Source organism: Anabrus simplex, chromosome 5, assembly GCF_040414725.1.
Source record: "Anabrus simplex isolate iqAnaSimp1 chromosome 5, ASM4041472v1, whole genome shotgun sequence".
In the NCBI taxonomy this organism is placed as follows: Eukaryota; Metazoa; Arthropoda; class Insecta; order Orthoptera; family Tettigoniidae; genus Anabrus; species Anabrus simplex.
In genome coordinates, this window is record NC_090269.1 from 45,426,751 (window position 1) to 45,452,747 (window position 25,997).

The 25,997-nt window shown below is 39.9% G+C and overlaps 2 protein-coding genes across 3 annotated transcripts in view; one reads left to right on the plus strand and one right to left on the minus strand.

Moving 5' to 3' along the window:
* The window catches only part of LOC136874308 (protein KTI12 homolog), a 49,598-nt gene extending 38,692 nt beyond the window's left edge, over positions 1-10,906 (minus strand). Inside the window, exon 1 of the mRNA XM_067147952.2 lies at positions 10,556-10,906. Within this exon, the coding sequence (XP_067004053.2) occupies positions 10,556-10,718 (163 nt within the window). The 5' untranslated portion in view covers positions 10,719-10,906. The remainder of the gene's footprint in view (positions 1-10,555) is intronic.
* A 4,624-nt stretch (positions 10,907-15,530) lies between these two features.
* AspRS (aspartyl-tRNA synthetase) overlaps positions 15,531-25,997 on the plus strand; it is a 170,314-nt gene continuing 159,847 nt past the window's right edge. For both annotated transcript variants that reach the window (XM_067146869.2, XM_067146870.2), the window contains exons 1-3: positions 15,531-15,644; positions 15,797-15,875; positions 19,412-19,499. In XM_067146869.2, coding sequence (XP_067002970.2) covers positions 15,838-15,875; positions 19,412-19,499 — 126 coding nt within the window. In that variant the 5' untranslated portion in view covers positions 15,531-15,644; positions 15,797-15,837. The remainder of the gene's footprint in view (positions 15,645-15,796; positions 15,876-19,411; positions 19,500-25,997) is intronic.

Sequence of the window (25,997 nt, forward strand, 5' to 3'; positions counted from 1 at the left end):
CAGTACTAATCACATGTAATGTAGACTCATGATGTTCCTCACATTGTGGCACTACTCATAGATAATGCAGACCTATGACGTTTTTCACATAATGGCGCCACTCATAGGCAACACAAACCCATGGTGTTCCCCACATGATGATAGTAATTACAGGGACGCATATTATCCCGTGGTGTTCCTCACATAGCAGAGACTAATCTCAGGCAACGGAGACCCACGGTGTCGCTCATATAGTGGTAGTAATCACAGGTGTCCGGCTCCATAGCTAAATGGTTAGCGTGCTAGCCTTTGGTCACAGGAGTCCAAGGTTCGATTCCGGCAGGGTCGGGATTTTAAGCCATTATTGGTTAATTTCGCTGGCAATGGGGCTGGGTGTATGTGTTGTCTTCATCATCATTTCATCCTCGTCATGATACGCAGGTCACCTATAAGCATCAAATGAAAAGACCTGCACCTGGCGAGCCAAATATATCCTCGGACACTCTAGGCACTAAAAGCCATATGCCATTTCCATTTCAATCACAGGCAACGCCCAGACCCGTGGTGTTCCTCGGAACGCGGACCAATGATGTACATAACGAAATACTGAAACAGCCCAGCGAGGATAGCCTCTTTTTATCTCCTTGGGATATTCAACTGAATCTGGACAGAGGGTGAGCCTCCGTCATAGTGGCGGATACTATACACAGGTACTGTAAGCCCATAGTGATCCACCCACAGACCCATGGTATTCCTCGCATACTGGAAGTATTCGCAAGAAAAGTTGACTCATGGTGTTACTCGCATGATGGTATTAATCACAGGTAATCTCGTGATTCAAAATTCAGCATCCCTTGGTCGCCCCTTTTAGTTGCTTCTTAAGCAAGGGAACACGAAGGATTGCAACAACTATCGAGGTATCTCATTGATTAGTATAGACAAAGTATTCACTAGCATCTTGGAAGGGAGGGTGTGATCAGTCGTGGAGAGGAAGTTGGATGAAAACCAGTGTGGTTTCAGACCACAGAGAGGCTGTCAGGATCAGTTTTTTACTATGCGCAAGGTAATCGAAAAATGCTACGAGAGGAATAGGCAGTTGTGTTTATGTTTCGTAGATCTAGAGAAAGCATATGACAGGGTACCGAGGGAAAAGATGTTCACTATACTGGGGGACTATGGAATTAAAGGTAGATTATTAAAATCAATCAAAGGCATTTATGTTGACAATTGGGCTTCAGTGAGAATTGATGGTAAAATGAGTTCTTGGTTCAGGGTACTTACAGGGGTTAGACAGGGCTGTAATCTTTCACCTTTGCTGTTCGTAGTTTACATGGATCATCTGCTGAAAGGTATAAAATGCCGCCTGGCGTATGCTGACGACTTGGTCTTAATGGCAGATTGTGCCGAAAGCCTGCAGTCTAATATCTTGGAACTTGAAAATAGGTGCAATGAGTATGGTATGAAAATTAGCCTCTCGAAGACTAAATTGATGTCAGTAGGTAAGAAATTCAACAGAATTGAATGTCAGATTGGTGATACAAAGCTAGAACAGGTCGATAGTTTCAAGTATTTAGGTTGTGTGTTCTCTCAGGATGGTAATATAGTAAGTGAGATTGAATCAACGTGTAGTAAAGCTAATGCAGTGAGCTCGCAGTTGCGATCAACAGTATTCTGTAAGAAGGAAGTCAGCTCCCAGACGAAACTATCTTTACATCAGTCTGTTTTCAGACCAACTTTGCTTTACGGGAGCAAAAGCTGGGTCGACTCAAGATATCTTATTCATAAGTTAGAAGTAACAGACATGAAAGTAGCGAGAATGATTGCTGGTACAAACAGGTGGGAGCAATGGCAAGAGGGTACTCGGAATGCGGAGATAAAGGCTAAGTTAGGAATGAACTTGATGGATGAAGCTGTACGCATAAACCGGCTTTGGTGGTGAGGTCATGTGAGGCGGATGGAGGAGGATAGGTTACTTAGGAGAATAATGAACTCTGTTAAGGAGGGTAAGAGAAGTAGAGGGAGACCAAGACGACGATGGTTAGACTCAGTTTCTAACGATTTAAAGATAAGAGGTATAGAACTAAACGAAGCCACAGCACTATTTGCAAATAGAGGATTGTGGCGACGTTTAGTAAATTCACAGAGGCTTGCAGACTGAATGCTGAAAGGCATAACAGTCTTGAATGACAATGTATGTATGTTACGACAGGCAGGGGATACCGTGGGTGTATTCTTCGTCTGCGACCCCCACCCACAGGAGGTTGTGTATTTGGTCCGTGTGAGCTATTTTATTTCGCTCAAGTCCACCAGCAAGCTGGTTAGGCTCCCCCATGAGCCATCTGGGACGTGCCACGTGGGAGTATCACCTGTCCCCCTGCTACAACAAAGTAGTAGGTTCGTGGGAAGACAGATCTTCATTGGGTTAATCAGATTAAGGAGGTTGTAAATATAGTTATGAGGGTATTTAGGATTAAAAGAGAGGGTGTAGTCACTGGTAAGACCTCCAATTAGAGTATGGTTCCAGTGTATGGGACCCACACCAAGATTACTTGAATCAAGAACTGGAACAGATCCAGAGGAAAGCAGCGCGATTTGTTCTGGATGATTTCTGACAAAGTAAGTAGAGTTAAGAAAATGTTGCAAACTTTGAACTGGGAAGACCTGGAAGTGAGGAAACTAACCATAATGTTTTGAACTGCCAGTGAAGATGTAGCTTTGTCATCAGTACCAGCACTTCAAAAGAAAATATATTTTGTGTCTCCATAGGCTTACAGTACTCAGATAAACTGTCGTCATAAACATTTCTATTGAATTTAAGTTAGGAAAAGTTTTCGTAATGATAAAAACGTACAAATGAAGTTGTAAAATGAAATTCAGTACTTAAAGTACTCCCTGTTAACTCACCGTTACTGGCAATTGGGTCATATATGACCCAAGCTTTTCTTTGGAAGTGTGAGTCCCTGTGCCCAATGTATTGGCAAATATGGTCTATTTCTACCCAAAACTAATGGGCAAAATGAATTTTACCAAATTTGGATCCCTGTAAAGCTTATGGTACTGGGGTTAAAGTAAGAGTTACAAATGTTGACCTAAGGTCAAATAAGTCTCTCTCATACTAGTCGCCAGAAGCTGCACCCGCAACATATGCGTATCGCTGTGGCATGCCAGAGCATGATTGTCCTTTGTTGATAATACTTAGATTGTCTTTTGGTGTTGATTAAATGCTCGACCTGCAGCGCTTACATCGGCTTTCTTCTTAACAATGAGATGCTTGCCACCCTGCTGAATAATATGTTGGCTAATAGAATGATTGAAGTACATCTAAACGGCAACATAAGTAAAACTTACAAACTGAGTGACGGATTACCACAGGGATCGGTACTGGCCCCATTGCTCTTCAACGTATATACAGCAGATCTACCTTCAATTAATGTTAGGAAGTTTATATACGCTGACGACATCTGTTTGGCAACCCAGTCTGGTGATTTTGCTGGAGCAGAAACCACACACACTAAAGATCTCTGCAGAATTGATAATTATTTTAAAACCTGGCGACTAAAATCAAACATAACAAAAAAGAGAGGTCAGCTGCTTTCATTTGAGCAACAGACAAGCCAACTATGTCCCTCAGGTTCAATTCAGAGGTTTTTCACACCAGGCAAATGCTGGGGCTGTACCTTAATTAAGCCCACGGCCGCTTCCTTCCAACTCCTAGGCCTTTCCTATCCCATCGTCGCCATAAAACCTATCTGTGTCGGTGCGACGTAAAGCCCCTAGCAAAAAAAAAAAAATTCAGAGGTCATATACTGAAGTTCAATCCTCGTCCAAAATATCTAGGTGTTACTTTGGATCGATCCTTGACTTAAAGCGAACATGTACGCAAAACATCTGACAAAATCAAAACCCGCAATAACATCCTGCACAAACTCACAGGAACAAGCTGGGACCCATCTGCATCCACCCTCCGAACTACAGCACTTGCGTTAGTATACCCAGTAGCTGAATACTGCTGCCCAGTATGGCTCAACAGTGCCCATACAAAGAAGATAGACACTCAGTTAAACAATACAATGAGGACTATATCAGGAACCATCCAATCCACACCTTTGGATTGGTTACCAGTTCTTTTAAATATTCCACCTCCTCATCTCTGAAGACAAATGGCACTGAAGAAAGAATGGCTTAAATGCTGTGACAATCCTCTCCTACCAATACATCAAGACTGCCAACGTGAAGATCTCAGGCTGAAATCTAGGAACCCTTCTTGGTTACTAGGAAAGAGGCTAGCCCAAGATGAATTTCATACTAACACTGCCTGGCACGATGGGTGGGCAGCTTCAAACCCTGACAGATTAGGTCTAATTTCGGATCCAGTTATTCAACCTCCTGGTTTCAACTTACCCAGAAAAATCTGGTCATCACTTAATCGGATCAGAACTCAACATGGCAGGTTCAACTTCTGGAAACACAAGTAGAAGATTACCAGCGACCTTTACTGCGACTGCTCTGATGTGCCTCAGACCGTTCATTTCATTAAGATAATAAATCGGGGGAAATTAATATACTTTTTGAGGAGTTAATCAATAAATTCTTTTCACGAAGGCGCGTGAGTCATACTTTACCCTAAACCTCTCCCCTTGCATCAAACTCCCCTCAACCTTCCCTCACAGTCAGTCCTCAACGACCTTCGAGCACGTCACTCAGTTAGCTTTAGCACTTGAGGTGGAGCGGTCGACGTAGGACAGGCAAGTAGGTGAGTGACCGGATGGGCACTTAGTTCACATTTTAATTGAATTTATTCTTTACTTCATTCATATATTTTTCTTTTTCTTTTTTAGGCCCCTATTGTCAACACATAATAGAGTTCAACTTGCATCATCAGTGTAACTCCACCTTCTAATCAAGAAAGCTATTTTAATGTGGCATTACCATCACACTGTGTTACGTACAATATGCATATAATTTTATTTGCACAGCCACTCACGTTATTTTATAATTGGACAATTCGTTGTTTCTTAACCACAATTTTATCTGTGATTTTAACTGGACTTCATGCTTCATATCATGTTCATGCCACACCATTTTAACATTCAAGATTGACAAGACGCCGTTACGCTGCGTCACTGGATCCAAAGACTTTTTATTTACTGATTTCAACGTGTCCACACCTTATTTTTAATGTTTCGTATTTGTGACTGAAGATGTCCCATAAGAGGACGAAACATGTATCATGAGTATAATCTAATGTAGTCTTTAATAAAGACAATTACAGTATTGTAAAGGTGGAATTATAAATTCAAGTTTTCACAGCTCTAAAGGCATCAAATAAAAAGAAATCTCATTTACTATCGCTATGTTTTAATTGTGAACAGGACTTTTTAACGTACAAAGCAGGGAAATCCATGCAGCGAGAAAGACTGATATAAACTCTAAATTAAATGAACTAGTCGACATCATATACAAGACCAGGAACCAGCCTTCAGAATTAGTACGTAAAAAGAACCCACAAAGAATGAAGGTCAACATGCACAAACAAATCTCACCAGTGAGAAGGAAAAAAGTAAATATCCAATACAGAATATCTCCCAGAATAGGAAAAGAAACAGACAACAAGATAGAGGGACAAAAGGAACAAATGTCATTGAATTACATGGGATACACTGCAAAGTAACTCACCAGATGAAGAGGAAAATGTACATCTCAGCCCATTAAGTTCCCCAAGTAAATCAGACCAGCAAGACAATACCCTAACTACAACAAACACATAGACCCGTAGTATGGAATAAACCATAGACATCTTCAAAATCACCTAGAAAGAAAACAGGATCAACTTGTCCAGATAGAGGTAGCAGAAGAAATTGACAGTCATAGATCGACAGAAGCACGACCTGGAAAAAGAGGACAACAGAGAGAATCAGTGATCGGCACTAACGCAAATACGGAAGACCTTCAAGTAGCTAACAGCCATAGAACTACAGAAGCACGACCTGGAAGAAGAGAACAACAGAGAGAATCAGTGATCGGCACTAACGCAAATGAGGAAGACCTCCAAGCAGCAGAAAAAAAAGAGCCTGGCTATGTGTCTGTCTGTTAGGTCATCAGCCCAGAGGCTGGTTGGATCCTCAAATGTACGTAGCTCGATAGCTGCAGTCACTTAAGTGCGGCCAGTATCCAGTATTCGGGATATAATAGGTTCGAACCCCACCATCGGCAGCCCTGAAAATGGTTTTCCGTGGTTTCCCATTTTCACACCAGGCAAATGCTGGGGCTGTACCTTAATTAAGGCTACGGCCGCTTCCTTCTCACTCCTAGCCCTTTCCAATCCAATCATCGCCATAAGACCGGTCTGTGTCAGTGTGATGTAAAGCCAAAAAAAAAAAAAAAAAAAAAAAAAAAAAAAAAAAAAAAAAAAAAAAAAAAAAAGATGCTCAAATAGCACCACCAAAGGCTATGCAGTTATAGGGAAACTGCAAAAACCAATGGCAGAGCCCAAATGAGGTGTACTAGGCAAGATGAGGAGTGAGGTAGTTTGCCATTACTTTCCTCACTGGAACAGAAAGTGCCACTACAGCATGACTGATCCCATGAGCAAAACCTTTCATAACACTCGGACACTAGTTGTGCTCCAAATGTCATTACTCAGCACTATCCATACCCCAGCAGCTTCCACATTGTCACAGCCATGGATGAGACTGGGACTTGGGTGGAAGCTACACTTTGCTCTGGCCTGGGCCACGAGACGGATACAAAAGTACTGCATCCATCAAGAAATGGCAACAGGCGTAGGGAGATTAAAAGAATCAACTTCTATAGAAAACATAAAAATATTTCTTACAAAAAAAAAGGGGTCACAGAAAACATTGAATGTGAAGAGCTTGCAACATTAGGAGGAAAAAATCATTTAAAATAAGAATACCTTTTACATTCCTGCATGCAACTTCAACTCTTGACTTTTGGCCTACATGAGTACTCGTTCGGCGATTTTGCTTCTCCCGAAGACAGAGCAGATACGAAGGCGTCTCCCTCGACTAAAGATAAAATGCACAAACTACTGCTGTGGAATATAGAAGGCTTGAAGAATGTAGTAACCCTTTCTCCAACGGACTTTACGAGTGTTTATGACATTGTAATCTTCGTAGAAACTTTTCTTACTGAAGAATGGAGTTACAAAGACCTCTACAGCACGCACATATTTGCATCCCAGGGACCTCTAGGAAGACCTAAAGGCAGCAATACCTGCATGGCGAAACCAATCTCTGTCCATATAATATCCCAGTGAAAACTAGCAGCATCATAGTACTGGAACTGTCTATGCTTACTATAGTAGCCGTTTACTTTCAACCAGAATTCAAAGAAATTGACATCATCGATGAATTAAGCAATGCATTCAGCGTAATAAAGACAAATGTACCATTTATTTTGGCAGGAGACCTGAATTGCAGAGTCGATTAAGACGACCCCAAATCAAGAGCTGTTCTGAAGTACAGTATTTAGAAGAGGAAGGCCTTTCTCTCATCAATACGAGGACGGAACTGACATACATTTCTCATAATGGGGGAAGTGCAATAGACCTGGTGTTCACAAACTACAATAACATCCACATAATATATTCAGGCATAAAAAAGAACTTACCAATAAGGAAGCATCTACCAGTAGAGATCATGTTCGAAATCAATTGCAAAAAATCAATTCCTCCCCCACCACAAAGTACGTTATCTAGAAAACTGAATGTCATGAAGTTACAAGCAAAAAAGGACACAATTCAAAGCATTGTAAAAGAACCAGACCCTGACTCAGATGACACTCTCCTCCGGTTAGAGACAACTCTGTTGGAAGTAATTGAATGTCGTACGTCAAATCCGAGGAGATCTAAACCATGGTTCAACGCAACCTGCTATAAGGCCAGGAAAGCCACTTTGCACGCCTTATACATCACCTTGAAGATAAACACAGCTGAATCAAAACTTGACTACGCAGACAAAAGGAAAACTTACAACAACGAAATCCTCAAAGCTGAAAGGAAAGAATATCTCAAAACACAAGAAAGGGCATTACTAGAACATTTTTTTTCTATTTGCTTTACGTCGCACTGACACAGATAGGTCTTATGGCGACAATGGGACAGGAAAGGCTTAGGAATAGGAAGGAAACGGCCGTGGCCTTAATTAAGGTACAGCCCCAGCATTTGCCTGGTGTGAAAATGGGAAACCACGGAAAAGCATCTTCAGGGCTGCCGACAGTGGGGTTCGAACCCACTATCTCCCGGATGCGAGCTCATAGCTGCCAAGGAAAAGCCATACAAAGCCCTCCAACCGAGAATACCAAAGTTCTCCAGAGAAATACCCATTGATAGGTAGACAGAGCACTTCACGTCTATTCTACAGACCAAAGATATACCCTCAATTGTCCCTCGGACCACAATAGACAATGCAATGAATATAGAACCCTTTATGACTGACGAAGCAAATAAAGTAATCAACCAATTGAAGAACGGCAAAGCATGTGGACCGGACGGCATATTCAATGAACATTTGAAGGAACGTAGCGCATATCTTGCTGAGGCCTGGACTGTCTCACTCAACCAGTGCGTGGCTCAGGCTAAAATTCCAGAGAAATGGAGTTACTCCATCATAAAACTCTTATACAAGGGCAAAGGCAAGGCGGATGATCCAAATTCTTATCGAGGTATAGCTTTGGAGAATACGGGGCTCAAGCTCCTGTCCACTCTAATACTTAACCGACTAACATCTCTAACGGACTCAATGATACCTGATAAACAATTTGGCTTCCGGAATGGGTGCTCAATCACTCATGCTATCCAATTCCTAATAGGAAACATTACTGAAGCTCTCCATCTTCCAAAAGGAAAACTTCATGTATTGTTTATAGACTATGCTAAAGCATTCGACTCTCTAGACTGGAATGTACTAACAAGTAAACTGGCACAACTTATAGATCAGGATCACTACCCATACAGGATAATTCATTCACTCCTATCGAAAAATTGAATATATATTGACGACGGAAGAGGCAATCCAGCAGACGATGGGAGTGTTGCAAGGAGATCCTTTTTAAGTCCGATACTGTTCAACACTGCTACAAGGGACGTAGTTGAATCAATCACCCGCGAGGAGGTGTCCATTTACATTCCAAATGACATTTAGGAGAGGTGGGAAACTACCAGCTGCAAAGTACATAAAATTCAAGAATAAAGATCTTGCCAGGGTCAATTCCTACAAGTACTTAGGCATGACTTTACAATCAAACGGAAAAAGCTTCACCAAACACATCAAAGACAAAGCAGCCTCAGCAGTCGCAGCAATGAATGACATCAAGGTTCTTCGACAATTATCTATAGAGACAGCAATAGCGCTATTCCACATTAAGATCTCCCCCATCATGACATACACATTAGAGATTATCTGGGAGTACCTAACAAAGGACAACCTAGTTGTACTAGAACAAGTAAAGGCCACGTATCTCAAGAAAGCTCTCTGCCTGGCAAAGAACACTCCTTCGAGGTTAACCTATGAGCTGACAAGACAACCCTTCTATATAGAAAATCTACGATTAAGATTATCATTGCCTTCCACGACATAATACCGAGCCTTACTTCAAGAGCTACAGGATTAAAAAAGCCAATATTTGGATAGATTTCTACCGAACAGACACCGTGATGACGTCAGAATGGAACTATTCTGGCTGTGACCAGTGACATACCATGACACACTTCGTGGTCCATGGAATTCACTAGAAAATGTGCATTAGAAAGTACTTTCACGAACCAGATTGAAAGTGTGTTTGTGAACTGTGTGGAAAAATTTGTCAACGGTATCATGTAGAGCTGTGCTCCAAAAGAACAGTATCTAGTTGAACTATGCAATTAAAATAATTTATCTTTCCTATATGCACATTGTGCTTTATCCTCCTATAATAATAAATTGCTTGCCTTGAAAGCGATGGGACAGATTTTACCAGAATCATACGGTTCTGAGTCTGATATACTTGATGATTTTGTCGATGCTCTAGATGATAATGGAAATAAAAGCTGTTGAAGATGATGTGATAGAATAAACATATATTTTTCCCATCGTGATTCAGGTGAACTTATTCTCACGTTAGCAGAAGAATTAATGAGATCCTAGGTATGACGAGGATTGGATATCCCATCAACACGAAGAGGAATCCACCTTTCTATTATCGTACGTCTGAATGCTTTTTTGCTAGTGGCTTTACGATAGGTCTTATGGCGACAATGGGATAGGAAAGGGTTATGAGTGGGAAGGAAGCGGCCGTGGCCTTAATTAAGGTACAGCCCCAACATTTGGCTGGTGTGAAAATGGGAAACCGTGGAAAACCATCTTCACGGCTGCCGACAGTGAGATTCGAACCCACTATCTCCCGGGTGCAAGCTCACAGCTGCGCGCCCCCAACCGCACAGCCAACTCGCCCGGTACGTGTGAATGTGTAAAATACGTGTTTCTTTCGCAGGGTACTCAAAGCCCCGGTGTACAATTCCAGGGTTAAAACACACGCAAAAAGAGTCTATGTTCTATTCCTTAGATGAGACACTTACCATTAAATGCATCGTTCTTATCAGTTTTTGAAGATCTTATTATTTCATTTTCACTGATAACTAAAACTTTTCTCTTCCTCTCGTTTTCAAAATAAGTTCGCAACTCATTACAGCGATATGACTTGCCACTTGATGGGATGCCTGTTATAAGAATGACAGGCATTTCACCACTTGAAATTAAAACTAACTTCTTCGGGAAAGACAACTGTGCCAGCGAAAGAAAGATATATCACTACCAATTTACCAAACCCAACAATTCTTCTTCCTCTTTCTCTTCTTAGTTATGTTTTTGGGTGTCGCCTTCGAGCATACAAATAAGGCCTCGCGGAAAACATTTATAACGTGCTCCGATCACAACACATCACAAGCAGCGTAGCCACAAGCAGGAGTGAAATTACCCAAACTATCAAAATTTTCCCTAAATTATTCTAGATGTTAAAAAAATGTCACCGGTATTAAAATATAATAACTGATAATAAATGCATTTTCACATTTAGTATAATGAAATCGCAAAGCTTTGGAACAAGCGTCTTCAATAAAACAAAAAACTTTTCCCTTTGCGAAAAGGTAATGATCACGAATACCGGTATGTTTGTTTGTTTGTTTGAGATGACATGAATCTCTCATGGCGGGCTTTTATAATCGGATGCCCTTCCTGACATCAATCTCAGCAGAGGAGTTAATGAGATGGAATAAATGATGCGATATATGAAAACAGGAAGGGAGAGGGTGAAACCCGTGCCGGCACGTAGCCTACTCCTATCAAACAGCACCAAATCTTAACGTCTTCACGTCTTCATCTTAACGTCTTCATCCGATGGACGAATCACCATCAACAGCGTCATATGCCCTCACTCCATATGAGCACTGCGGAGAGGTTTGGAATTTAAATCAAATACAGTAGAGACAATACGCGACACTTACCGATTTAGCCTTGTTAAAATGGGAGACAATTCGAAAGTGGCGCTCCTAGTGAATGGACCTGAAAAGTCGCGCTAAATTGAAATATGAATGGAAAAGCATGTACGAAAATGGATAAATAAATTAGGTCTAGAAAGAAAGTATTATTGAGATATTAACTTCGAAGTTGCTAAAGCAATCCTGGATAAATGAATGAAGAATTATTTAAAAGGTTGTTATTTAAGGCGCATTAAATAAATTATTAAAGACTGAAATTAGACATATAAACAAGATGCCAAATGGACTGTTGTGAAATGGCTTGATCTTTCATTTATGCATAACTTTTTTGCTTTAGCATTCCTGCCTGAACTTTTGCGGTTTGAATTGTCTTTTTTTTCATTTAAAAAAGATTGTATCATTACATTAAGACACTTGTCAATAAAAATATTGGCACATTCCTTACACACATGATGCAATGAATTAACATTTAAAAGCTGGACAAATTTCCTCTTAACATGAAGCCTACTAACAGAAAGAAAATCTATAAAATCCCGACTTTAATCTGAGAAGAGGGATAAAAGAAAGGATACGAAAATGTTGTCGATAGTGATGCTTTGAGGAATATTTATGTACAATTAGAGTAAAAATGTAACATACCCTTGGCTGTATAGTCGAGGATTTCTAAAGTCGCTGGCCTGGAAATGATCTGAACAGATCTTATAATTCTTATATAAGCGAAACGTCCCTTCTTTCTTGTACACCTTATCCAAATCACTTCTGTGACATTTCAAAACTCACAGATCACACCTACGACAACAAATCGGTATTGAAGGTTAACTGCTGCACTATACAATAAAATATGAGTATTGTATTTTAAGCCAGTTAAAATATGGATCGAGCAGGTCAGAAAATTATGAAGTACTATAAAAATCTCTTTGTCTCTGAAAGAATAGGCCTATATATACAAACACAATATTACTTACATTTTCTTGTCACGACGGAAGCGAAAGAAAGACCGCGCATTCTTCTCTACTTCATAGTTACTGCAGCCAAACACAGCACATACCTTTCCCCTCATGTTGAGAGGAGATATCTAGGAATGGCATATGCTATATTTAATTATGTCAACTCACTGAAAACGCATAAATAACACCAAAAACTTCACACACACAAATACACGTGCTCATATGACAGAATCAGTAGTTCTCAGGTCTACCCGCTAGAGAGAGCTCTAATAGCTGTCCCTCGATATCTCGCTGAGTGTCGCGTATTGTCTCCACTGTATTTATTTAAATCCAGGCTTTTGGCACACAGTCTACTGTAGTGATTAGAAATTGTACACCACCACCTCTCCTTAACCTGCCGACCAATATTCTGATGGTGAAAATATTTTCGCCCAACGGGACTCTAGCCGGGTAACCATGGTGTCAAGACAGTCTAAAAAATATTTATTTAATGCGCACAATCTGCAAAGAATTAAATTACCGGTATATCAAGCTTCATTACAAAATTTGAAGTGGCATAGTACATGTTTCAAGTAGTTTGCCTTAAACTTCTCGATGTTCTCTAGTTGCCTTAGACTCAAGTGTTCCCAAATGTTTCCCAAGCTATACGTTGCTATAGGGCGAATTTTTCAAGCCTTAACGATCATGGCCACCGAGCGGGCTCTTAACGATCATGAATATGACATTCAATAAATGGAAACCTAAGTATCGGCAATGACTGAAGTGATGTCACTCACTAACGGTACACTTCCAAATATATCCATCAATGTTTCCATTCCCCACCCTGATGGTGTGGTGCGGGCCACCCTCTCTCTCGCGAAGCGATGCGGGCGGGTTGGGGAGATGTGATGGGGGACGAAGGTGGGTTAAGGATGTAAAGAAGGAGGATATGGAAAGGAGTTAGGCTTCTTAGTTAAGGGGATTGCAAGATTATTTCGTTAATACTTACAAGAAGTTTCTTTTATTACATTAAAGTGTTACAGTTTTACAACTTCAACATTTCAACACACTTTATTTATTTATTTATTTATTTATTTATTTATTTATTTATTTATTTATTTATTTATTTATTTATTTATTTATTTATTTTTGCTAGTTGCTTTACGTCGCACCGACACAGATAGGTCTTATGGCGACGACTTTATTTATACAAATCTACGGCCGCAGCAACTCTCCATACTTGAAGCAAGACGAATAGAAATATAGTGTGACGACTTGAGCTGCTTGAAATGTTCCTTCAATACGTAGCGCTGGTTTAGCCAATTCTGTGTGTTTAGCACCGTCTAGCTCTATGGCCATCAACTCACTCTGAAAATCGGCATGTGTTTCTAAATGGCATTTGATGTGATTTAATTCGGAATTTTTCGCTTGAATAAGTTATTTAACCTTAATGTTAAACGTGTTTATTCGGAAATCGTCTGCTCCAGCGAGAGCGATAGACGTCTTTATCCTGAATTATTATACGCGCTTTTGCGTTCGTATCTTTTAGATTATTTTGTTTGGTTGAGAAGTGATATTGTAGATGCGGAAATTTTCTCACAGAACTGGAGTGTTTATCGTAAAAACAATTTAGGAACGATAGGGGGTTGGGGAGTATTTATACTGGTAAAAGAAGAATATGTAAGCAACGCAAAAGTTAAGGATGAGGATCATGAAATTCTAGGTGTAAAGGGTCCCATACACTTGCAGACTTAGTCGGAGGTAAGTCTGCGCAAACCAGTCTCTTGAGACATGTCTCTGTGTGTATGGCCGATAAGTCTGCCGACAAAAAGTCTGCAGGCAAGTCTCTGACATTCTGGTGCTGCTTAAATTCAGCTGGAGACTTTGCGACGAAAGCACTATCTCAGAGTTGCGGCAATAAATGTAAACGTGGTAACCTACAAATATGAAAATTGAAATCATTTTTTGCGCGTCTTCTTCGTGCAGAGCGCTACATTATGTCCAAATAACAACTCATCTTCTATACCGACTATCTAATTCATTTTAATCCGTATATATTTTTCAACCATCCGAAGTGCATAATCTTAAACAGAAAACAGCTGAGCGCGTCGTATTCAACCTCCTCGGTAAATAATCATTTAGTCTGAGCGTGTGTGCTCAACTGCATACTTCCGACTTACCTCCCAGAGGCAAGTCTGTGCAGGCAAGTATTCCGGAAGTCTGCGCGTGTATGGGGCCCTTAAGATTTATCGTGCGAGTGGAGTAGTCAGCTAGTCAAAATGAACTATCAGGAGCGGTTTAAGCAATATATTTGTGATATATGAGTTGTCAGGAGCTAGTGTAAGTCATTAGTAAGTTAGCGAATAAAATTAAGTACCGTAATGACGAATTGTGAAAATTAAACATTGTGTACTGTTGTGTAAGGCCTTCTCATTGTAAACCAATGGCCGCGATGGGATGCGGTGTTTAATTTCATACATTATAGCAAGAGGATGAACTTAAAGATAAAAGGAATTTGAGAATTCTGCATCATCTTTACTGTTGATCATCAGGTGTGTTTGTAATTGCTATTTTCCTTTTTTCCTGTGTTTTAACGACATACTAACCCAGATAGTTTTCCGGTACAGTCCCAGCATTTGCTGGTTCGAAAATGGGAAACCACCTAAAACCATCTTCATAGCTGCCGACAGTGCGGTTTTAACTCATTAAATACCGAATACAAATTTGTATTTCATGAACTGTAATAATGGAAATACACTTGACCTCACATATATATGAAATCTTTGTTAGGTAAGCTCAGCAAGTTGTTCAGGTGTTCGAAGGGAGAACTCTTAGACCCGACCAAACTCTGCGAACCTCTCATAAACCTGTTGAAGTTCCCAAAATACTGATCCCATCTGCAATGTCTACCCGTTTTCAGACGCAGAATAGGTAAGTTGAATTTGGGATTTATTATTTCGTAGTTAAAAAAAAAAAAAAAAAAGAGCGACATTGCTATAATTTTAAACTTTTCGTTTAGTGACAAATCTAGATTTTTTTTCAACAGTTAATGAAAGAATCAGAACATGGGTTGGCGACACTGACATAGTTTAATAAGAAGAAGAACAATTTGCTACTACACATTGCTACTGCTACTACATCACCCACCTCGAAGCATGGGCAAGCAGTGCACCGGTTGAAGACGTGTTGAGGAAGTGTGTATGAGATCGTGGATATATCGTGACAGCTAATTCAGTAATAGTGTGGTATGTGGTCGTTTAGATTCTGGTATTTCACAATATTTTTGGAAAGTCCTTTGTTTATCATAATTTATATACGATGCATGCTACTTAATTTACTTATCGTAATATTCCATATTTGGCAATAATCGTAAATGAAACTGTTTTTCTTCGAACAGGTATTTATAATCTTGGATTGACAATCGTTGAACCTTGGAGAATGGTTTTCGAGGCTGCTTCTGTTGGAACTCCTGAGGGGTGAGCTATCTATAGTACTTCAAACATTTTACTTATGTTTGCGTCATCTGTTAATCTAGATTGATTGGGGATGGTTACAATGTTGTATGTCCTTTGAAAACATATGTCTAACCCTTGTCCCGCTTCTTTTCTGCGCAGAAATTCAGCATGACTTACCACACTATTAAAGCATGATAAGGATGCACATGTTGGAAATCTTAACTGGAAAACCTTGTAGAGGAGAGATGTGTTCACTGCGACAGCCAAGAACCCACCCGCCGTCCCCCAGAAATAATTTTGCTTTTATAACCTAATACAATTTATCACGCACCGTAGTCCGTTGCTTAACTACGTACCAGCATTTCCATTGGGTGAGACACAATGGGATATGACGTCACTCCCAGCAATGAAGTAAAATGAATTCTGTTACCAACCCTCGCACTAGAAATACACAACTGCACAATAAATACACAAGTGAATGCAATCTGTAAACAAATACCTTTATTCAACTCACCATAATATAGGGGAGGGTACAGCACGCTTGCAGCTTTAAAAAACTTGTACACCCTCGTGTCGGCAGGAAGAACTCTGCCAAGTAGCTGGCAAAGTCGGCATTCCTTCTTCCGAAGCCAGGAATGGAGTACGACCCATGCTTGAGGTGCCTCCACCTGTTCTCGATATTTTGGGTGTGTACCGGCGGTCTGTTCCTTGGCATCACCCTCCTATTACCCCTGTTCACATGACCACTCCTCCTACTATCAATGAATTGGATTGAATGGTTGACACAAAGGTGCATGAATCTTTCGTGTTCCAGACACATACACGCTCCCAGACCCCCTTTGCTTGATCCAGACCACTGGTCTAACCAGCCCAGATGAATGGATTTTTCACTAACCTACCCTAACCAATCCAGACCAATGGAGGTGTCACGTGGGATACCTAGAGGCCTAGGGCCGCTTCACGTCGTGATGAGGATGAAATGATGATTATGATGAAGACGCCACATACACCCAGTCCCCGTACAAGGGGAATCAACCAATTATGGTTAAAATTCCCGACCCTGCCGGGATTCGAACCCGGGACCCCTGTGATCAAAGGCCAGCACGCTAACCATATAGCCAGACAATATATGTATTGAAATCCAAGAATCTTCCTATTTTTTATTTCTAAAAGTTGGCAGGTATGTGTACAAGCCTCCTCCAGTTTGTCCTATCTATCCACAGATGCTGCTCATATATGTGATGCCAGTTCACATCTCTAATTTCAAGGTCCTTCAATATCTGTTTTTATCAAACATCACAAGGTCTTCCCCTTGGTCTCTTCCCAGAAACATTGTGGTCAAAGTATGTTCGAGGAGTCCTGTGAGGGTCCATTCTTTTCATGTGACCACGCCATTGCAATCTCTTCACTTCTAGAATCTCCAGCAAGCTTCTTTCCAATCCACGCTGTTGCCAGATATCCACATTCCTTATTTTATCCATTTTTGTTTTTTGTAGACAAGAACAGAGGAACTTCATTTCTGTTGCCTGAAGACGACTCTTTGTTGGTCCAGTAAGTGTTGCTGTTTCGAGGCCATACGTCAGTGTAGGTACTAGATATATTTTGTACAAGCTGATCTTGGAAACTAACGGAAATGTTTCATACCAAAGTATTTGACGTACAGCGTGATAGTTTGGAAGCTTTCTGTATTCTGTTGCTAATCTCTTGATGTATGGTAGGCCTATTGTCTGATGACAGAACCCTACCTAAATACTGGAAGTCGTCTACAATATCCATCTCCTCATCTCCAATTCTTAGATGAACAGTTGGAGAGTTTCTACTCATCACCAAGCCAACTGTCTTCGTTTTTCTGATTTTGAGACCTAAGGTTGTAAAAGCTTCATGCCAGAGATCTAGTCTAGTTTGTACTTCCGCTTCTATCTCACCCCATACCGTTACATCATCAGCAAAAATCAGGGCATTAGATGTTGGATCCTTTCTTTTAACCGCTTTTATAACTTCATCCATTATGATTATGAAAAGAAGTGATGAAAGACAACTTCCTTCCTGGACTCCAGTCTTTGTTTCGATCCAACCTGACCTTCCATCTTGGACTTGGACACAACACTTGGTTTCATCATATAATCGTTGTACTCGTGCTATGATGTCATCGGGCACTTTCTTATGTTTCAAACATTCCCATATATGCCTGCGTGGTGCATGGTCATATGCTTTCTCGATGTCCAGAAAAACAGTTATAAGTTTTTTACCTTTCTCCTAATACTTCTCATAGAGCATTCTGGTGATAAAAATGAGGTCTATAGTTGATCTATGAGATCTAAATCCATGTTGTTCGACCTCAAGTGTAGGTTCAACATATTTCCTAATCCTGCTCTCAAGGATGGATGCATAGACCTGGAGGCCGTGTGACAGCAGAGTTATACCTCTGTAGTTGGTACATTTCTTTCTATCATCTTTTTTCAACAATGGGATGATGACTCCTTGCTTCCAGTCATTGGGTATTACATTCTCTTTCCAGATTCTATTTAGTACCCTGTACATCCACTGTTCTCCAACATCTCCTAGTGCTTTGATCATCTCAACACTTAATTCATCTGATCCAGTTGATGTGTTGTTTTTCAGCTTAGATATTGCTGTCTCTACTTCCCACCATGTCAGGCTAGTGGTATTTGTGCTGCCAAAATCATAATGTTTTGTCGTATAATGGAGTGACATTTTCATAACAGTTCAGCAAAGTTTCAAAGTGCCTTTGGAACTCCTGTAATATTTTGGTCTTATCCCTAGTCATCTCACCATTAGGAAGTTCTACAGATTGGATAGATTCATTTTGAGTTCTTCTATTCTTAACAATACTGTATAACAATTTTTTAATTTCTATCCTGCATTATTTTGGTAGCCAGATCTTCCTAGCATTTCTGCTTTTCAGCTACAACTAACTGTTTGACCTGTAATTTTTTCTTTCTGTAAAGTGACAGTTTCTCCTCTATTTCATGTTGATCTCCCCGTGTTCTTGCTTGATATAAGGATCTTCTTGCACGGTTTCTGTCATTGATAGCCTTTTTAATATAATCATTCCACCAGGCAGTTTCTTTAGGTTTTCTCATTTGACTCTGTCGTCCACATACTTTTTCTGCTGTACCAACCACAACCTTCTTTAGCGTATTCCATTCTTCATCTACTAATTTCATTCTTCTTTCGACAGCAGCCTGCGGACACCTTATCTCAATTCTTCCTTTACACTTTACGCCAAATTTTTATTTTTGGGACTTTTTTGTTACAGACTTTGGGAGGTCTTTTCTCTGCAATAACTGCAACCAACAGTCTATGGTCTCCACCAAGGTCTTTACTTGGAATGACCTTGACATCATGGATATTTTTCCATACATTTTGATCTGTCAGAATATAATCTATTACTGTACCTATGTTATCATCCCTGCCATATCTTGTGATTTTATGGGAGCCCCTTTTCTTGAACTAAGTGTTACTCACTATCAGGTTGTTTCTCATGCATAGATCTAGCATAGGCTATATTCTATTATATTAAATTCTTTTTTCAGAGATCAAGCAAAATCAAAGAAGGCATTAAAGAAAGAAGCTAAAGAGGCTGCAAAAGCAGCGAAGAAAGAAGAAAAAAAGTCTCAAAATGTGAGTAAAGAAAAATATTAATATGTATGTGGGTCATCAGAAATTTTAAAGAATATATTGACCCTTTATAAGATAACAGAGATGAGGTATTTGGGTGTAAAAAGATAAATTTTATTATTATAATGTTTTAATTAGCGTAGGGATGTGGGAAATCACTGCAATCAGCTACCCAAATATTGGTGGGAAAATCATAATCAGTCACTACTGATCTGCATTTAGGGCAGTCGCCCAGGTGGCAGATTCCCTATCTGTTGTTTTCCTAGCCTTTTCTTAAATGATTGCAAAGAAATTGGAAATTTATTGAACATCTCCCTTGGTAAGTTATTCCAATCCCTAACTTTCCTTCCTATAAATGAATATTTGCCCCAATTTGTCCTCTTGAACTCCAGCTTTATCTTCATATTGTGATCTTCCCTACTTTTAAAGACACCGCACAAACTTATTCATCTACTGATGTCATTTTACGCCATCTCTCCACTGACAGCTCGGAACATTGAATAGGTGGCTTTATTAAATGATCTTTAAGATCCCCACTGGTGTCCGGCTGGCCATTTTTGTTCTGTACTTAACATCTCTTCAACACGTACTACATGTACGTAACACGACCTAATACATTGAAAGTCTGTTTCGATTACAATGCGGTCATGAAAATTCAATATTTATCTTTAAGATATTTTCGCTTAACGTCATTTTCAGTATGGAACAATTATGAGAGTTGTTACTTGTAACACACCACTTATTGCAAGCTGTCTACTTCATGACCGTGTCAATGAGTTAAATCAACTTATTAGATTAAATTACCACCTAATCGATACTTTATTGCATGCCTTTAGCAAAATTATAAAAACATTAACAATTGCGGTGTTTTTATAATTTTGCCAAAGGTATGTAATAAAGTATCGATTAGGTGGTAATTTAATCTAATAAGTTGACATACCACTTAGTTGAGCAGCTCGTCTCCTTTCTCCCAAGTCTTCCCAATCCAAACTTTACAACATTTTTGTAACACTACTCTTTTGTTGTAAATCACCCAGAACAAATACAGTTGCTTTTCTTTGGAATTTTTTCCAGTTCTTGAATCAAGTAATCCTGGTGAGGGTCCCATACACTGGAACCATACTCTATTTGGGGTCTTACCAGAGACTTATATGCTGTCTTCTTTACATCTTTACTACGACCCCTAAATACCCTCATAACCATGTGCAGAGATCTGTACCCTTTATTTACAATCATATTTATGTGATTGCATCAATGAAGGTCTTTCCTTATATTAACACCTAAGTAGTTACAACGATCCCTGTTCTGGGGTATTCTGTGGAATGCAGAGGTGAGATAAGGTGCGGGCTGGTATGGGTCTATCTATGATAGTCAAAGATTAATTTAAAACTTTAAAACAAAGGTTATATTCCTTTCAGATGTTAAATTTTAACAAACAACAAGAGAAGAAACAACAGATTTCAGGTACAGAGTAGAAAAACAGGAAACCTAGAAAAGGTTCGTTACAGTTTGAGCTCCCTATTTACAGAAGTCACTACATCACTAGTCTGGCGTTCAGACAAATGGACCAGGAGACGAATCTCCCACTTTCTTTTACAGGATATTTCAAACACAATTTTCAAGAGCACTTTGTTCCAGTGGTTACAAGTTACTGCCTTCCAAAGGCACCATTCAATATTACACAAATATCTATTACATTACAAGAAAAGAACCTCAATGCTCTACAATTCTACCCAGGAGACTACGCTCCCAAACCCTTACAGCCTACTCAAGGCAACCATTAACTATTACAAGACGGAAAAGAGCATCTTTGTTCAATAAAATTACACTTTCAGGCACCTCTAGGTACAACCTTCAATTTACAATACCATATCAGTTACCTTTTAGTTTACACAGGGGCATCTAGTACCCATTCTACTAGGCCTTTATGGAAATTAACAGGTTGAATTACTGGCCCCAAAAACAAAATGTATGGAGGCGGACACTTGCGCTCCTTGAAATCGAGAGGTTAAAACCCTACTTGGGCTTGCGGCCCGACGACACAGTGGCTAATTCCACACTACTGAGGTGACTAGAAGGACAAGTTAATTTACAATTTACAAGTGAAAAACAGTTTGCAAAATCATAGTCACCTCAAGATTAATTGAAGGGGATTCGAGAGGGTAACGCACTCTCTATCCCCGGTTTTCAGATAAGTACCTTTGACTAACTTGAACTTTTACATGAGCAGAAAAGAAGGTTTATATTTTAGAAAAATTACAGTTACATAATGAAAGATACGGAACCTTGCCCTTGGGTCGGCTTGCGGGGATAACTACTGAGATAGAAATATGGTTGCCATTACCTGGGCTGATGTTCTGCCTACCGAAGAATGAGGACCCCGCCTCCTCTCAGCACATACAGACTCAGTAATACGACGATCAACAAGACAAGTCAGCTCGAGAGAGGAAGGTTTGAGAAGGCTCTGGACTAAATTTGGACACACCCTCTGATTTTTATTAGACAGACAGAAAGTTACAAGAAGCCTATGATTGGCTGAAAATTAAATACACAAAAATTATGATTGGCCAGACTCCCAAGCTGGCGGGATGAGTAAGAAGTGTTGTAAACCTTGAAGTATCAAAAATAAGGAAAGTCAATTCAGTTCAGAAAACCTATAAACAAAAAATTTCTTTAAATTTCTAGTTATTCCACTTTGCACCAGAGTGCATGACATCAGTTCTTAATAGACACATCTGTGGAGAAAAGTTCGAATTTCTTGAAATCGCTGTTGCAACCTGTGATAAAAAGAAAATTTCCAGTCAGTTTAGGAAAATTTAAAATAATACATTACTCTGTCACTTTAGTAGTGACATCTTTTGATCAGTGTCCCAACTTCTTGCACTAGATGTTTCAATTTTTATATGATATGTAGCATTCTTGAAGGCGCTTCCTTTAAATCCACGCGGATGAGGTGTAGTTCCCGGTACAATCCCCAAAGGGAAATTTTACCCCATCAATGCAGTAATTAAAACTGAGAGGACTTTTCCTATTTGTGAAACTCACAACCTGACTCTTAACCCCGTTTATCATCATACCATTGCCTACTGTCCATCTCACAACATTATCGAGGTCATTTTGCAGTTGGTCACAATCTTATAACTTATTTATTACTCTGTGCGGAATTACATCATCTGCAAAAAGCCTTATCTCTGATTCCACTTCTTTACACATATCATTGATATATATAAGAAAACAAAGGTCCAATAATATTGCCTTGAGGAATTCCCCTCTTAATTATTACATGGTCAGATAAAGCTTTGCCTACTCTAATTTTCTGAGTTCTGTATTCTAGAAATATAGCCACTCATTCAGTCACTCTTTTTCCTAGTCCAATTGCACTCTCTTTTGTCAGTAGTCTCCCATGATCTACCCTATCAAATGCCTTAGATAGGTCAATTGCGATGCAGTCCATTTGACATCCTGATTCCAGGATATCTGCTATATCTTGTTTGCTGGGTATGGAGGAAATGCCTACCCCCAGTCCTGAACAACTAGGATGAAATAAGGCAGAAAGCCTTCACAGTTTCATAAAATCATCCTTCACCTCTCATCTTCACCTTTCTAAATAACATTTAGATTTTTAATCCGAGAATTTATCCTCATCTCAAGGTGACACTTTAGACAGTCGACCATGAAAAGTCTTTTGAAGAAGAATTCCACCGACTGCAAACATGTATTGCAGAAAAGAGCATTCGGATGCGGTGGGCTGTCATTCGGAAGATCGTGATAGATCGGAGCATCTGAAAACTCAACAGCCAGCATCTACACAAAAACTTCAAAAAATTAAACCTCTTTCTTCTTGACACACAATGTTAACTCTTTGTGCCAAATTGGAAAATTAAAGATTGTCACTGGCATCATGGACAAACATAAAATTCTAATCATGGCACTTCAAGAAATAAAGAATAGTGATCAAGACCCAATAGAATCACAAGGGTACAGTGTGTATGAAGGAATCCCTGGAAAACGAGTGATGAAAATCTGACTGCAGTTTGGTAATGGATTTGTAAATAATCTCAAAATCATAGTTTGTCATGGAATTTAAATCTCAATCCCCCAGACTTGCAACACTAACTCTGAAATCTGCAAATAAAATCTACACAATTATCAATGTACATGTTCCCACTAATCAGAAAAATAACACCCTAAGGGATAAAGAAGCAGCCCAAAAATCCTAGGTAACCTATCCTCTTCCATTCGCCTCACATGACCCCACCACCGAAGCCGGTTTATGCGTACAGCTTCATCCATCGAGTTCATTCCTAAATTAGCCTTTATCTCCTCATTCCAAGTACCCTCCTGCCATTGTTCCCACCTGTTTGTACCAGCAAACATTCTTGCTACTTTCAAGTCTGTTACTTCTAACTTATGAATAAGATATACTGAGTCCACCCAGCTTTCGCTCCCTTAAAGCAGAGTTGGTCTGAAAACAGACCGATGTAAAGATAGTTTCGTCTGGGAGCTGACTTCCTTCTTACAGAATACTGCTGATCGCAACTACGAGCTCACTGCATTAGCTTTACTACACCTTGATTCAATCTCACTTACTTTATTACCATCCTGGGAGAACACACAACCTAAATACTTGAAATTATCGACCTGTTCTAGCTTTGTATCACCAATCTGACATTCAGTTCTGTTGAATTTCTTACCTACTGACATCAATTTAGTCTTCGAGAGGCTAATTTTCATACCATACTCATTGCACCTATTTTTAAGTTCCAAGATATTAGACTGCAGGCTTTCGGCACAGTCTGCCATTAAGACCAAGTCGTCAGCATAGGCCAAACTGCTTACTACATTTCCACCCAACTGAATCCCTCCCTGCCATTTTATACCTTTCAGCAGATGATCCATGTAAACTACGAACAGCAAAGGTGAAAGATTACAGCCTTGTCTAACCCCTGTAAGTACCCTGAACCAAGAACTCATTCTACCATCAATTCTCATTGAAGCCAAATTGTCAACATAAATGCCTTTGATTGATTTTAATAATCTACCTTTAATTCCATAGTCCCCCAGTATAGTGAACATCTTTTCCCTCGGTACCCTGTCATATGCTTTCTCTAGATCTACGAAACATTAACACAACTGCCTATTCCTCTTGTAGCATTTTTCAATTACCTTGCGCATAGTAAAAAACTGATCCTGACAGCCTCTCTGTGGTCTGAAACCACACCGGTTTTCATCCAACTTCCTCTCAACGACTGATCCCACCCTCCCTTCCAAGATGCCAGTGAATACTTTGCCTGGTATACTAATCAGTGAGATACCTCGATAGTTGTTGCAATCCTTCCTGTTCCCGTGCTTATAGATAGGTGCAATTACTGCTTTTGTCCAATCTGAAGGTACCTTACCAACACTCCACGCTAATTTTACTACTCTATGAAGCCATTTCATCCCTGCCTTCCCACTATACTTCACCATTTCAGGTCTAATTTCATCTATTCCTGCTACCTTTTGACAATGGAGTTTTTTTTACCATCCTTTCCACTTCCTCAAGCATAATTTCACCAACATCATTTTCCTTCTCCCCATGAGCTTGGCTGTTTGCAACACCACCAGGATGATTTCCTTTTACATTTAGAAGATGTTCAAAATATTTCCTCCACCTCTCCAGTGATTCCCTGGGATCTATTATGAGTTCACCCGAATTACTCAAAACACTGTTCATTTCCTTTTTCCCTCCCTTCCTAAGATTCTTTATTACTGTCCAGAAAGGTTTCCCTGCTGCTTGACGTAGCCTTTCCAGGTTAGTACTAAAATCTTCCCACGACTTCTTTTTGGATTCAACAACTATTTGTTTTGCTCTGTTTCTATCATCTACATACAAATCCCTGTCTGCCTCGGCCCTTGCTTGGAGCCATTTCTGATAAGCCTTCTTTTTACGTTTACAGGCTGCTCTCACTTCATCATTCCACCAAGATGTTCGCCTTTTCCCATCTTTACACACAGTTGTTTCTAGGCATTCCCTTGCTGTTTCTACTACAGCATCCCTGTGTGCCACCCATTCACTTTCTATATCCTGAACCTGTTTACTGTCTACTGTTCGAAACTTCTCACTAATCATATCCATGTACTTCTGAAATTTCCTCGTCCTGGAGATTTTCTACCCTTATTCGTTTGCAGACAGATTTCACTTTCTCTACCCTAGGCCTAGAGATACTTAGTTCACTACAGATCAGGTAGTGGTCTGTATCATTGAAAAATCCGCGAAAAACTCGTGCATTCCTAACAGATTTCCTGAATTCAAAGTCTGTTAAGATATAGTCTATTATGGATCTGGTACCCCTAGCCTCCCATGTGTAGCAGTGAATAGCCTTGTGCTTGAAGAATGTATTCATAACAGCTAAACCCATACTAGCACAGAAGTCCAGCAAACGCTGCCCGTTCCCATTAGCTTCCATATCTTCCCCACATTTACCAATCACCCTTTCGTATCCTTCAGTTCTATTCCCA